This window comes from Muntiacus reevesi, chromosome 2, assembly GCF_963930625.1.
Source record: "Muntiacus reevesi chromosome 2, mMunRee1.1, whole genome shotgun sequence".
Lineage (NCBI taxonomy): Eukaryota > Metazoa > Chordata > Mammalia > Artiodactyla > Cervidae > Muntiacus > Muntiacus reevesi.
In genome coordinates this window covers 110,900,635-110,915,693 of record NC_089250.1, presented here as the reverse complement: position 1 = coordinate 110,915,693, position 15,059 = coordinate 110,900,635, and the positions used below count along the sequence as shown (strand labels likewise).

The 15,059-nt window shown below is 43.3% G+C and overlaps 1 protein-coding gene across 1 annotated transcript in view; it reads right to left on the bottom strand.

The window, feature by feature from the left end:
- The window catches only part of LRMDA (leucine rich melanocyte differentiation associated), a 1,142,706-nt gene that overhangs the window by 495,007 nt on the left and 632,640 nt on the right, over nucleotides 1-15,059 (bottom strand). Inside the window, exon 6 of the mRNA XM_065922685.1 lies at nucleotides 12,742-12,859. Within this exon, the coding sequence (XP_065778757.1) occupies nucleotides 12,742-12,859 (118 nt within the window). The remainder of the gene's footprint in view (nucleotides 1-12,741; nucleotides 12,860-15,059) is intronic.

The window sequence follows — 15,059 nt, the reverse complement described above, 5'->3', positions numbered from 1 at the left end:
GGTTACCGATGCAACCTGGCTGAGATCACACTCCTTTAAGTGGCAGATAGGGATCAGAACCCAGCTCTCTGAGAACCCAAGTCCAGGACTCTCACAAAACTCTTCTGCCTATTTAATACACTCTGCCTGAACTGCTTTTGTGCAGGGGTTATAATTAGTTATCTGGTCCCAGTTGCTTGCAGGGTAAACAACGTCTGATAAACCCACAATGCTGTAAGTATTTATTACATTGCAACCCAGCTGCCAAGTGTCTAACCATTTTAATAAAAAGCTATTTTCTAAGGTTTATGTTTTATTGCATGTATGACTCCCTTATTGGTTAGCATTTTGGAGTTGTGGAAAAGGTTATGAATTTAGAAACTGGCTGCATTCATATCATATTTAAAACTTAATGCTATTTTATTAAAGACATATGGGCCTCCAAAGTACACATATTAAATGTCATGTAAGAAAAGTAGCAGTTTAAATCATGGTCAAATTCATTTTTGACGTGACTCCTGAGGCTTCCCAAGATCTGAACTATTTCTTTGTAAATCTGGCAGTTTAACCACACTCATAAATCACTTTCAAAGCATATTATTTCTTAATTTTACTGCATTAGAGAACGTTTGGCCTACACAGTGAACTGTTTGTAGCAGTTATGTGAACAAAGTTGCACATTTAGTCACACAATGTGGAAAAGCAGTGGATGGGGGAGGCAGAAAAGGGGCAGCTCCTCATTCTTTCATGGGTCCTACTTCTTCTGCCCTTTCTCCCCTAAGCAAACGTGATTCACAGTGTTCAGATTTGGCCTCTGTAATCTCAAAGGCCAAATATCACAATCTGGTATTGGGGCTTTTTGAATACAAGGAAGAAAAAATTATTTGTAATTTAATCTTTTTCCAAAACATCCCATGACTAAAAATTAGCATGAATGCAGAAATCAGAGTTTCTTTTCTTTTCATTTTTTTTTTAACATTATACTGAACTGAAACAGATTTTTCAGGGGGAAAAATCTGTGGCTTGGTGTAATATAGCTCTTGGTTGTTTTCTAATTATCCAGAGGTCCCATATCTCAACCTTGGGTTTTCACAGCCCCTCTAATGATAAGATAATATTCTTTGGACATGTGTAACAAGCCCCAGATTTCACTCCCTGGTTTTCTCCATTTTACTACGGGGCAGAAGTGAACTGACTCCAATGACAAATTCCAGGATCTAAACAACAGCCTTGATGTCCAGATTCACCAAGGGAGTTGGAGGAAGATTAAGAAGTTGAGTCCAAGGCCACCCAAATGAAAGGGCGTAAGGGCTGACTTTTGCACCGGGCACCCCTTTCTTGCTTTGGGCCCTATGGGGCCTCCCCAGCCCCACTGCTGTCCACGTGGGGATGCTGCATTGCTGTCTTCCGTTTGCATCAGCAGAAAGGCCTGTGTAGTGCCTGGAAAGACTCCCAAACTTAGGGGCCCAGCCTCCATGAACAGGAGGTCCTCTTTCTCTTCTTAACTTCCCTTCTTTGAGGTATTTGACTTTCATCAGGAAGCAAAGACTTAGTAAAACCTTAGAAACATTAAAGTATAAATCTCAGAAAACTCAGTTAAGTCACCGGGAATATAGGGACAGTACCCTCTTCTATGAACTGAATTATGCGCCCCCAAATTCACATGCTGAAGCACTATCCCCCAATCTGACTGCATCTGGAGACTGGGTCCTTGGGAGGTAATTAAGGGTAAATAAGGACATAAGGGTGGGGCCCTGACCCAACAGGACTGGAGCCTTATAACAAGAGGATGCCCTATCGGTCAGTCAACTAACATCACTCACGTGTGTGTGTGTGCACATGCTCTCTCTCTTCCTGCCACATGAGGACATGGGGAGGGGTGGCCATCCACAGGCTGGGAAGAGGGCTCTCAGCAGAAGCTGACCATGCGGTCCCTGTTGTGGACCTTCTAGCCTCCAGAACAGTGAGAAAGTAAAGCTCTGTTTCAGCTACCCAGCTGATGGTGTCTCAATACGGCAGCCCCCAGACAACAAATACGACCCCCAACTCAGGCTAAAATGACTTTCCTTGTGTTCACTCACACAACTGGAAGACACAGCAGTGACTCCACACAGAGCGCTTCTGCAATGCCACAGCTTAGAACATAAGCTACATACCAGATCGTGCGAGCTCCTCATACACACTACCTCAGTTCAGCCTCACAGATGTGAAAGCAGGTCTGATGTTCCTCATATCAACAATGGAGAAACAGACGGCAGAAGGCAGAAGTGTGGCCTTTAACACTAGATGCAATCCCAAAACTTGGAGTGAGATGGCCCTCAAATGGAGGAGCAAATCTGACGACCGCACATGAACATAGGAAGAATCACAGGTTTGCCGTGGAATAAAATAGCCACGATAAATTCAGATTTTAAATCTTCCCTAAAGAACAGCTGGAGGCAACTTCTTGAATCACATAAAGAACAAAAATAAAGGTTGGGTCGCGGGAGGGAATGAATTAAAATGGGCCTAATAAAACATGGGAGAGGTCACTAAGTCAGACAGCCTCTGTGACAATTCCGATGCCAACAACAGCAACAAATAAACAAACAGAGGACTCACTTCTAAATTTCACTCATGAGTTAAAAGCTTCATGAGATAGAAGCCCCACTTTAAAATTCCCCACTCCAAAAGAGAAAAATAAAGATACAGCTTTGGAGCCTAGACAGAGAGCATTCGTTGTCTGTTGAAAAGAAATAATGAGTTCTAATTCAGGTAATGTAGCTCAAAATTTACTGCCATATTTTAAAATGCACATGAAAAATAAAATTATCCTAAAATGTCCTTGGTGAAAAGGCTGAATGTAATTGCTATCACTGACAATAGCATTGAACTTCGCTAAATTAACATCAAAGGAAGCCCCAATTACAGAGCATCTGTGCATTATTGATGGTGCCCTGTCTGTTAATCTAAGACACTATTCTGTAAGGAACAGAAAAGCAAATAAAAGAGCTAATTGTACCATCAGCCTTCAAGGACCCCAAGGGCAGACCTGCCCCATCACGTTGGTGAAACATCACTTTGCCTGGTCAGAGGGACAGTGATGATGCATCCAGAGTCAAAGTGTGAACACGGGCCCCGAAAGCCAGGCATGGTGACCACAGGTAGACAAAAACAATGAAGAGGCAAAAACACACTTCCTCCAGATGTGGAACTAACTCATAAACAAAACCCAACAGCTATGTGGGAACTGGATGTTCCCGGAGAGCTTGACAGGGAGAAATAGTCAGGGATCAGTGGACACGTATTAAGACTCTTCTCCCTTATAACAAGAAACAGCTTGTTTTCACTCCTCAAGGAGCCATTTGGGGCAAAGGACACCCCTGGGGTAATTTTTTTAATAAGAAGAAGCTCTCCTCTGAGCACTGGGCTCCTCGCTGAGCCTACTGTGTAGGGAAGGTGTCATTACAGAAGTTCCCAGTAATTCTGGTAATCACCTGTGTATACCCGCTTGGCACTCACTTGGATGAGACCCTGAAAAGTATCTATCAGCCACATTCAGGCAAACAGATCAAATTTCTATTTCAGTCAAATTCTGTGAAGACTTATACCTCTGATCAAGTTGGATAACCAGAAACTTTCCTTCTGCTTTGTTCTATCCACCAATTTTGCTTCTTAGGCTTTTGGGGACAATGAAAAGAACAAGTAAATGTTAAGTATCTGACGTGCCTTTCATCACTAAGCTTACATGAGTCTTTATATATATATACTCTTCAAGTTTGCTCTTTTAGTCCCTGTTAGAGGCTGAATTGTGCCCCTCCAATTTCTATGTTGAAGTCTAACCCCCAGGACCTCAGAATATGACTATGCTTGGATACAGGCCCTTAAAGAGGGGACTGCCAGTGAGACCAGTGTGTGGGCCCTCATCTAATATGATGTGTCCTTGTGAGAGAAGGATGTCTGGACACACAAACAGCAGGGGGGGGGGGGTGCACATCAAGGTGATAACGTGGAAGCACAGCAAGAAGGCAGCTACCAGGAAGCCAAAGTGAGAGTCCTCAGAAGAAACCAATCTCACCAACACCTTCATCTTGGAATTGGAGCATCCAAGACTGTTAGAAAAGGAATTTCTGCTGTTTAAAGCCACCCAGTCCATGGTATTTGGTGATAGCAGTCCTGGCAAGCTAATACATCTGCTATTAGTTGCAGGCAGTTTGGAAAAGACAAGAACTCAAGAGCAGAAGTTGAGACTATACCATCTTCATGTTTTCTTCCTCTCTTAGCCACAGAACTGCAATTCATACATGTAATCAAAGTTAACTTCAGAACCAAACTTCAGAACCATGTTCATGACCTTTCCCTAGTGAGCCCTCCATCCTATACGCCTCCCTACCTTCTAGGATTCCTGTCTGCCTGAGGATTTCGTCCCTACCATCTGATGTCACCATGGGTCCCAGAAGAGACTTGTCAAGCGAGGCAGGGGTTCACGAAGCCACAGAGGCCAGAAGGGTAGAGAACAAGGCCCCTGGAACTGACTGACGGTGCGAACACTGGAACCATCACCATCTTCCCCTGACTGAGATCTCAATCCCTCTGTTCTAGCCAAGCTAGTCCTGAACGTCCATCCCACTCCTTCTCATCACTGGTCTGGAATCGTCAGGCTCAAAGCAAAGATCTGTATGTGGGGTGGGGGGGGGGGCGAGGGGGAGCAGGGGAGGTCAAGTGAAATAAAGCCTGTTAAGGATAAGGGGCTGCCCCAAGTGACCAATGTACCTACTGCAGCAGACTAGTTCCCTGCCAAGATCTGAACTTTATGCAGAATACAGGGTGATGTGAGTTTAAATATGGGTGACTTTAAATTAGCACCCCAAATTTATTCTCTGAGAACCCAGTTTCTTAAGAAAGTATGTTTATTTTCCTCTTCTCTTTCTCAATAAGCTTAATTTTTAAAAACTAAATTGCCAAAGGAAAATACCAAAAATCATCTTCTAAAGTGGCTCAAGAAAATGTCAGGCTGGAAATGTACAGATTACAGACCTAATCAGCTATTAAAGGCTCCATCTCAGTCATTACCAAAGATCACACAAATGAGGATATCTCACAGCTCAGTTAAGAAGGCTTAAATTCATCCCTTAAAACAAAGGCAGCTGACACCATAGGGGACAGTGTCTTCTGGGTAAGAACATGTCAAAGAACTTTTTCAAATGCCAGAGACTGCCAGATGAGTTACCACTGGGTCTCTGACAGCCATCAGCTTTCTTCTCACCCCAGCATCTAAGCTGCTCACTACCACCCAGACACCTCCCTGCAGTCAGGGGAGGGCTCTGGCCCAGTTCTGTGATCCTTGGGGCCATCTGAGCACCAGCACTAGCCTGAGTGCTCTGAATGCAAGGTGGCCTCCGGGAGCAGCTGCCTCTGCACAGATTTCCAAAACACCTGCTGTGCAGAGAGAACTAGCGGCCCTCCCCCAGACACCCAGGGATCCAAACACAAACTTGCCCTTACTGTCCTCCCACTTTGAACCCCACCAAGGTTCCTCCTCTTCCTCAAGTTGCCAACTTGGCCTAACTAACAGAGCCCTCCACCACCTGGTTCCTGTGATTCTTTCCCTAGCTCATGCATTTTACCAAAATGGGTTGGAGGGAATGGTCACAGGTCAAAATTGAAAATTACAAAGTTACCTCTGGCTCCTTTCCATGTCCTGGTCTTCTCTTTAACTCCTACTTCTCATCATATCACCACATCTGGGGGATGAAATTTAAGGTATACAGGAAAAAGGGCATGAGCTCAGGGGTCTATGCAGGCCTGAGAAAGAACCTGATTCCATAGTGCTCTGTAATTTTAAGTGATATATATAAGTTCTCTGATCATCATTTGTAGATTCAAGTTCAAGGAGAAGTTTAGAGATAATATTGTTAAGTCAATAGTACAATATCAAATATACAGTGGATGCTTAATACCCGATAGGTGTTGTTCTGACTCACTTATCAGCAAAGTGTCATTGCAACTAATAATGCACCTCTAGGCAGCCAGTCGACTCTGAGGCTGGCCTTCCATCCTAATGAGTGGAGCAACCAGAAAGCTTACTAAAGTCGGTGCTGTGATATCCAAAACCACTATGAACTTCAACACCGTACACTGTGTCTTAGTGAACAACCCTGGTTCAAGGGGCCAGGGAAAGGCCAAAGAATAGAATGTGAGCACAGATGGCCTAACTATTAGTCAGGTTTCTGCAATAGCACTGGTCCTCATAGTCCCAGTGGCTTATGACCAGCGTGTCTTTCTCGTGCAGATGTCTGTAGATGGCTGAAGCAGTTCTGCTTCAGGTTCAATGTGTGTCTGCTCAATGTGTGTCTCATGTGATTTCCACAGCAACTGGCAAGTAAGCAAGAGGAGTGAGTGGAAACACATGGTACCTCATGAGGCTTGGCTTAGAGTTTGTATGCTGTCACTTCCATACACATCCCATTGGCCTAAATGCCACCTGCCCAAGTCCAAAGTCAATGGAGAAGTATACCCCTCTCTTCGAGGGGAAGCTATGGCGAGGGCAAAGACAGAAGAACAATTTTAGACAAGTGAAGAAAACTACCCCACTTCTCTAAAATGGGTAGGATCCAGAGGCTGCATGCTAGCAACACTTATTCCCCCCAAAACTGCAACTTACTTCCAAGATCCTCTAGGCATATGTGTGTCCAAATATCTTTGGACAAAAGTCAGCATGTTGGAGGCCACAGAGGGGAAGAATGTGGAGGTGGGCCATCAGGGTACAACGAAAGCCAATGACTCTAACAGACATACAATGATATCTCACCAGGCAATGGACTTAATGGAGAATGATGCCTACTATGTGCGAAGCACCTGGCTGGCCAGGCCGCAGGGACATCTGGACATGGCTCTGAGAGGGTGTGACCACCACCTACACTTTTACTGTGGATTTCAGTCCTCTAGCTACAGGGCTTTGCTAGGGTGCTGGAGACACAACTTCACTGTGAGAGTCTACCCCTGATTTCAGAGAGTTGTTATCCAAAAAAAAAAAGCCATAGAAAGCTACCAACCTTGTTTCTAAAAAGCAATACTCTGAAAGCATTTATTTGAGACACAGGATGCCATGGTGCTAAAAATGAAAAAAAAAAAAAAAGAAAACTTTAAGTGATCCCCCATCAAATGAACATGCAAACTGAAATCAGAAAAAAGGAATAAAAACAAATAAACTGAAAATCTTTGGCTTCTGAAGTTGCTTCTAGACACACCGCCCAAACATCTTCCAAAAAAGAAATTAATTGAAAATTTTCCTCCTTTCAAGATCAATTATAAAGTTACTGGAAATAGAATCTGACTATGTCTCCAGATAAGAAACATCTGTGTGAAAACAGAAATGAACCATAGAACACTAACACATTCAGGTAGTTAGAAATATCTAGAAAAATCAACTGACGTTTTTCATTTTATGATGTTTGGCACAGTAGAGAACTTTCAACATACATGGGCTTATTGTCTACTTAACTGCGTGTTCATATAGTTTATAAAATTTATTTATAGGCATATCCCTGGCTTTATGAAAAATACATATCTTTAAAAATATTGAGTACAGAACAAGCGTTAGTAACTGCAACCCATCTAGAGGGAGTTTCGGATAACCTTTCACATGTTCACAATTGGTTGCATGGGCTCAGAGAATATATGAAAGACAAACACACTGTGCTCTAGAACAAGGTAGCACTTAGTGAGGAACTAGGCTAGGCATGGAAACCAATAAGTAAACCAAACAAGCCATGAGGCCGTGCTCTTTTAAAAAGGAGCACAGACAAAAAGCACAAGAGCATCGAGGCTGAGAAAAATCTCATTTTAATAGCTCATAGACTTGTGGAGTACGCCAACATGCTTTCTGGGAAAAGCTACCTCTTTTCCCCTAAAAGCTCTAACATGGGCAGGTGGGTTCTAAGAGAAGGACTCAGAGAACACATAAGCAGTGATAGAGAGCTCAGATTGCACCTCTGCCCCCATCCTAGGAGTTAAGCTCCATGGAGAAGACATGATCCCAGGGATCACAGTGGCCATAGATTCTGCCATCAAAAATAGCCCCAGGGTAAAATCCTTTGGAAAAATAGATGTGCAAACCAGAATCCCTCTTTTTTGCCAGCATATGGATTTAAGTTATTATATTTTCTTGAGATAAGTGTCCTTTTCCTGCTTTTGCAGAGGACCATATTGAGGCAATAAAAAAATGAACCACCTTCCATGATGGATTTTCCAACATGCCCTGTTCACAGTTTATTGTTTTGATGGTATTGGTTGAGCCTCTGTGATACACCAGGCTCCAGAGATACAGAAGCAAATCCTTGTCCTCATAGACCTGACACCCCAGGAGGTGAGCAGCTGCCTCGTCCCAACAAAGAGTGGGCTTCCAGATGCTTCTACTCCTAATATGCTTCGTTTCTTCATGGAAATTCAAAACCAGACACAGATGGAAGAAGCCAAAGGTACCCAAGAAAGTTTGGGCCCAACTCCGTGTCAAGAGCAGGACTGTGTACTATAATCAGGAAAGGAGGTGGTCCTTGAACCCAAAGAGCTTTCAAATTTCAGTTTAAGGACAAGAATAGAAAAGATTTCCAAAGCTACACATTTATTCCTTTACACATCTCCCTCGCCCTCCTTTCATCTCTTCCCCTTTCTCTCTCTCTCCCTCACACACACACACACACACAAACATACACACACACACACATTCTCACAGCATCCCCCCAACCCCAAGAAAAGTACCCCCCACACACACACCAATAAACACATCTATGCAAAAGTATACAAATACACAAACTATACACCATAGGAAGCCTACATAAAGACATGGATGACATATTTTAAAGGACACACCAAAACTCAAATAAACCTATGACCCTATCTTGCCTATAAGAGAATGGTCATGACTACAAGCAAAAACACACATGTAAAAACACTTTCTAACAGAGGCTAAAGTTCTCAGTCCAGCTGCCCTGGTTGTTGCTATTGTTTCTATAAAGATTCTGAAGAGTAACCATTGGTAGCCAACTTCCTATATGTCCATGTAAACAAGAGGGCTCAGTTTTAAATAATTATGTCAAAAAAATTGACAACTGTGCTCTTTGCCAGAACACGGATGAATAATTACAATGCCAAGAAATAATTAAGCAATTCTGACTGTCGATTCTTGCACTGTCTCTCTGATGCATAGGGCTGGCATGCCTACCATGCATGCCCTCCTGGACAGGCCTCCACACTGCTTTGATCTACATTTCTTGGAGCAGGCAGTGGTGGGGCAAGTCAGAGTCTGGTCATTATAGAAGCTGTTCTTGGGGGGCTATCACCTCCTGTATGTCCAACTTGGGTACTCTCTGCATTGACAATGCCATGATCTAATGGCCAATATTTTTCAGAGTACATATTTTCTTTAAAATTTCAGGAAATGAGCAAAGCCTAGCTGTTGTAGGACCATTCACTACCCCTACACACAGAAAGCAAGACTAGAAGAGCTACTGCAACATTAACTATCAATTCCTAAAGAATGACAGCATCTTTTTGTAGAACAATCAGAACTCAGACAGAAGGCAGCTTTTAAACAACAAAAGCCAGAAGGCAGCCATGAAGGAGAAACGTGTCATTGTGCGAGACACTGAAAGCCAACTCACACTTCAAGCGCCCGGGCCTGCCAGGTATTGTATCAAGCCTTTGTGACTTAGGGGGTTTATGAGTTGCTGGATGAGTCTGCATTTGCATCAGCCGAGAACACCCAGACTGCCCATTCCCTACCTCCAAGGCAAGGGCTGTGATTGGAGAGGCATTTGCCATTCTCCCAAATACTTTATGTCAGGAATAAAATGAAAACAGCTCCCCAAATCACAGCCCCTTTGATCATCCATCAGCGCATTCTGCTGAATAAGCAAAACAGACTGCCACTGCTTCAGAGAGGACAGAAGCCAACTTGAGATTCTGAGCCCGTGATGAAAAATAGGTCTTCACCAAGCGTGCTCAGCGCAGCGTCGGCAATTCACCAACAGGAAATTGCTCTCCACTTAGGAGCTGACTCCGAGTGTACACATACCTCCCAGAACATACATATGTATATATACACAGAGATGGAGCGCATATATACACACCTGCAAGGAACAAACACATGTCTGTACATACTGTGAGCAGGCGAGAACCAGCCTTAACACCAATTTATTAATTCAGCAAGGAGCTCATTTGGCTCCTTTCTATCTGAAAGAAAAGTAAAAGCGCATCTCTTTGCAAAAAACAGACAAAAGGGAATTGTCTGCCATTCACGAGAGGCATGAGAGCTAGATATGAAACTGGCAACACAGAGAAATCCTCCAGCACACTTAAAGGGTCACGGGGTAAACAGAACACTACATGGGGCAGCTCAGATGGCTGAGTTCTCAGCCCAGTTCTGCCTCCAACGGACTTTGGGGCCTTAGGGAACTATATCCTCTCCCTGTTCCTGCATCCATAAGATGAAAGCACAGACCAGAGAGTTTTGCAGTCCTCCCCGTTCCAGTTTGAAAATCATGGGACTCTACAAAAGGATAACCACCAAAAGTCCTGATGCTTTGTCAGAGTATTTTTGTCTTTCTCCAAATATTGATAATTTAATGGATATTTCAAAGCTTAACACAGTTAGTAAAGATAGTAGAGTCAATCACACAAACGAGCTGATTCTGTAAGTGATCAGAAACTGACTGGGAGCTCTGAGGAGCATTTCTGTCAATGGCCCTAATGACTCAGAATCAGCCACTGCTGGATTTTAAGGAGCCTGTCCCTGCTTTCAAAGGTAGGGGATGCCTTCAATTCTCCCCCATATCTACTCCAGCAGAACAGTCCTGCTTTTGCCTGTTTTCTTCACTTAGGCCTTCCTTGGAGGATCTGTTTGGACAGAGAGATGCACAGAGGGAATAGTGAGCTCAGTGCTCCAGGAATAAGAGACGAAAGAATGTGGGGTCTGCAGATAGACACATGGGTGAAGCTTGGGTTTTAGCAATTATGAGCTCATGACTTGGGCAGCCCAGACAGCATCCCTAGGCCAAGGTTACCGCATCTTTGCAGTAAGTCAATGCTCCCTTCCTTCCACATTCGAAGGTTATGTGAGGATGCACATACCTGGACACAAAAGAACTTTAGAACAGTAGTGGACACCACTGATACCCCATTCCAATATGATGGCTATTATCTTTATGACCTTCCCAGATTTCCAGTGACAGTAGAGAGCTTCCATGTCAAAGACAATGAAAACAAGAGAAATAATATCTATTCCATAAAATGCATGCATACACAATGGTGAGAAATGCAAGATGTGTGGGAAACCAAGATATTATAAACACTCCATTTGTTGTATTTTGGTTTGGTGATACTGGCTGTCTCTAGAATCTTTTAACCAAAAAAAAAAAAAAAGGAGGCCAAGAAATAAATTATTTCATTTGAACAAAATCACAAAAGCTGGAATAACTAAAGGCAGTCATGAGCAATACATCAAATCAGTGTCTCCATAAGGAAAACCGTTAACACTTTAATAGCTATGAAACGAATCACTCAATTAATTTCCCACATGCTGAAACAGGTAACAATACATTTATCTGCCAGTATTCTACTCTCCATATCATATATTTCCACAACTGTTAGCAATTTTATTCAGCATAACGGGAAATAAGTTGCACCTCATGGATTCAGGGAAAGAAAGTGGCCTGAGGTATGCTGCCAGCTGAGCGACTTGATGGAAGAGGTTTCATTTTTCTGTTTTGGTTCTGTTTGTTTTTTCCTCTTTCCCTCTTAATCATTTCCAATGCACGTGCAGAGCGCTCCAAGTCCATCAGTGAGGACAAATGAGACCTCAAGGATCTCTGCGCCAAAGATTTCAACACACAAACGAGGATCCCACAGGAAGTGACTGCAGCTCCACAGAGCTCCAGGACATGATGGACCTCCAAAGGAGTCATGAAGTCCATTCCCCAGCCTCAGGCTTCACTGAAGGATCCTAGCTCCTCCCAAGCCCATGTCCTTAATAATCTTGTGTGTGAATCCAAGACCCCAAGCCAAATCTCCCTTGCTTCATCAGTGCTGTCATTAACATGACACCACATTCAATCCCCTGGCCTCGAAGCAGACTCAGTTGGTGAAACAAAGGTCAGTAAACAGCATTCGCCTGAGCTCTGGAGAGCCAAATGAAGGACGCACACATCAGTCTCAGACCACACTGTCAGAAAAATCGCCTTCCGTGCTCACAGTATTTCCAAGTGCTATTGAGCCCTCACCTGTGGACAAGAGACAAGCACTCTCCCCAAGCACCCCTTGGCCCCGAGAAAGAAGAGCCCCTGCTGAGGCACTAGAGGAGCCCTACCTACCTGGGAAACAGTAATGTCCGAGGCTCTCCTGTTTCTCCCTCCTCAGCTCTACAGTCTGCAGAGGTCTCACCTTGTAAATGAAACACTTTCAAGTAGGCCTGAAATCCTCCTTGCTTCGAAATTCTCCCTGATGCTGGGAACATCACCACAGGCTGTGTATGATGCTGCTTTATTGGTACAAGAGCCATCTGTCTGAAATCACCTTACCAATCACTTTATAATACCAACAATGGCCCCCACGAGTCCCAGGAATACCCAGCTTATACCAAATTCCACTTCTTGTTTGGCCAACGGTGTATCCATGGATGAAATCCTGGTGCACTCTGAACACACAGGAGGACTTCCTCCAGCCTTGAAGAGTACCCAACAGGTGAGGCATAAATCCTCACAAAGAACAAGAGAGTAGAGGGCTTACCTTGGGCTTCACCACCTTCATGAATGCCCCTCTGACCAAAGCTTCCTCTCGTTCTTGTTTGGTTACTTTCCGAGCATCCAGAAACTTCAAATTGGGCAGCTTATGCAGAACAAAGCATCTGGAAGAGAACAGTCAGAGACAGCTCAGGGAGACTGGGGTGATGGACTTAAAGTTTCATGCAATTTATCTGATGTTCAGGAAACTATATCATTAAGTCTTCAGAAGTTTAGACCTTGGCTGCTGCTTCTCCCCTCTTCTTTCACAATGAATAATCACTCTTCGGGGGAATCCAAACAGTTCTGTTTTATACAGATATGCAACTAAACTTTCAAAACATACACTAATGGTTGTTCTTGACTCAAAGGTATACTCACAAATGCACACCTGGATTCACCAATAAGACCCTTTCCATGTATTTACCTTTTTCCATTCTGGAAAATGGACCCAAAATCTTTGATACACAAGAAATTCTCAGAGAAAATAACCTACAACCTGATCATACCATTCATATTACTGTCATTCTTATGGGTCATCTGTATTATTCTCATCTCTGAGAGAACAAAAAAAAAAATCTTCATTTTGAAGCTGAGACAAGAGACTTTAATTTTCCATCAGGACAATAACAACAACCTGGACAATTCTGGGATGTAAGTAAGAACATACATAGCTGAGAAATTGCTTCCTTGAGGGATCAGACACACATGCTGAGGACTTTTTCTCATCATCACTGAGTTACTTCTACACTGGCACTATGAAGATTATCTCCATCAAGGAGAAACCAAGGGGAGTTGGTTTCCAGTGGACATTAACAGCCCAAATATGCCATATGGTCTCCCTGGAAAGAGTCTCTGGGATCCATTACCATCTTTAAGGATAACCGAATGACTGACTACTTGTGTGATGAACTATCTTTAAGCAGGTGTATGGAGTTGACAAGAAGACTCACCTGGTCAGAAGATAGGTATGTAAGCATATAAAAAATGATACAAAAAGTATAGACACCTGCCTGTAGCTCTTCTTCCTTAGGGACAGTCACCGACCCATATGCTTTCCACCACGCCCTCACACTCCTTCAATCAAAGGAGCATTTGTTTAGACCCTTTCCTACTTAGGAAGAAAAGGTGGATATCCAATGTCAAGAGCAGTAAGTCACATCATCTCCATGGGAATCTGACTTTTTCTTCCTGTATTCAGCTTACTCAGTATTCATTCATCTTTCCAAATCCCAACCCTCAAGAAGTTTTCTCCTGCATCCCCAGCCCACATTGCTTTCTCCCTTCTCAATACTCCAAGGAGGTATTTTTAGCCCCCCCCCCCATATTATTTTCTAATTGTCCTTCAGTTAATATCTTCACCAAAACTATAAGCTTCTTGAAGACAGGGACCAATTTTTCTTTCTCACTCTCAAACCATTTTGGAAAGAAGCATTAGAATGGACACTGTAAAATACCAGTTCATTTCAGTTGCACAAATGTTTCTGAAGCACCTACTTCATGCCAGGCCTAAGTATACAGAGGTGATTACAACATGGTTCCTGCTCTTTCAGTTCAGTTCAGTCACTCAATTGTGTCCAACTTTTTGCAACCCCATGGGGGGCAGCACGTCAGGCTTCCCTGTCCATTACAACTCCTGAAGCTTACTCAAACTCATGTCCATCAAGTCAGTGATGCCATCCAACCATCTCATTCTCTGCTGGCCCCTTCTCTTCCTGCCCTCAATCTTTCCCAGCATCAGAGTCTTTTCAAATGAGCCAGTTCTTTGTATCAGGTGGCCAAAGTATTGGAGCTTCAGCTTCAGCATCCGTCCTTCCAATGAATATTTAGGACTTATTTCCTTTAGGATGGATTGGTTGGATCTCCTTGCAGTCCAAGGGACTCTCAACAGTCTGCTCCAACAGCACAGTTCAAAAGCATCACTTCTTCAGTGCTCAGCTTTCTTTATGGTCCAGCTCTCACATCCATACATTATTACTGGAAAAACCATAGCTTTGACTAGACAGACCTTGGTCAGCAAAGTGAGGTCTCTGCTTTTTAATATGCTGTCTACATTGGTCATAGCTTTTCTTCCAAGGAGTAAGTGTCTTTTAATTTCATGGCTGCAGCCAGCATCTGCAGTGATTTTGGAGACCCCCCAAATAAAGTCTCTCACTGTTTACATTGTTTCCCTATTTGCCATGAAGTGATGGGACCAGATGCCATGATCTTAGTTTTCTAAATGTTGAGCTTTAAGCCAGCCTTTTCATTCTCCTCTTTCACTTTCATCAAGAGACTCTAGTTCCTCTTCATTTTCTGCCATAAGTGTGGTATCATCTGCATATC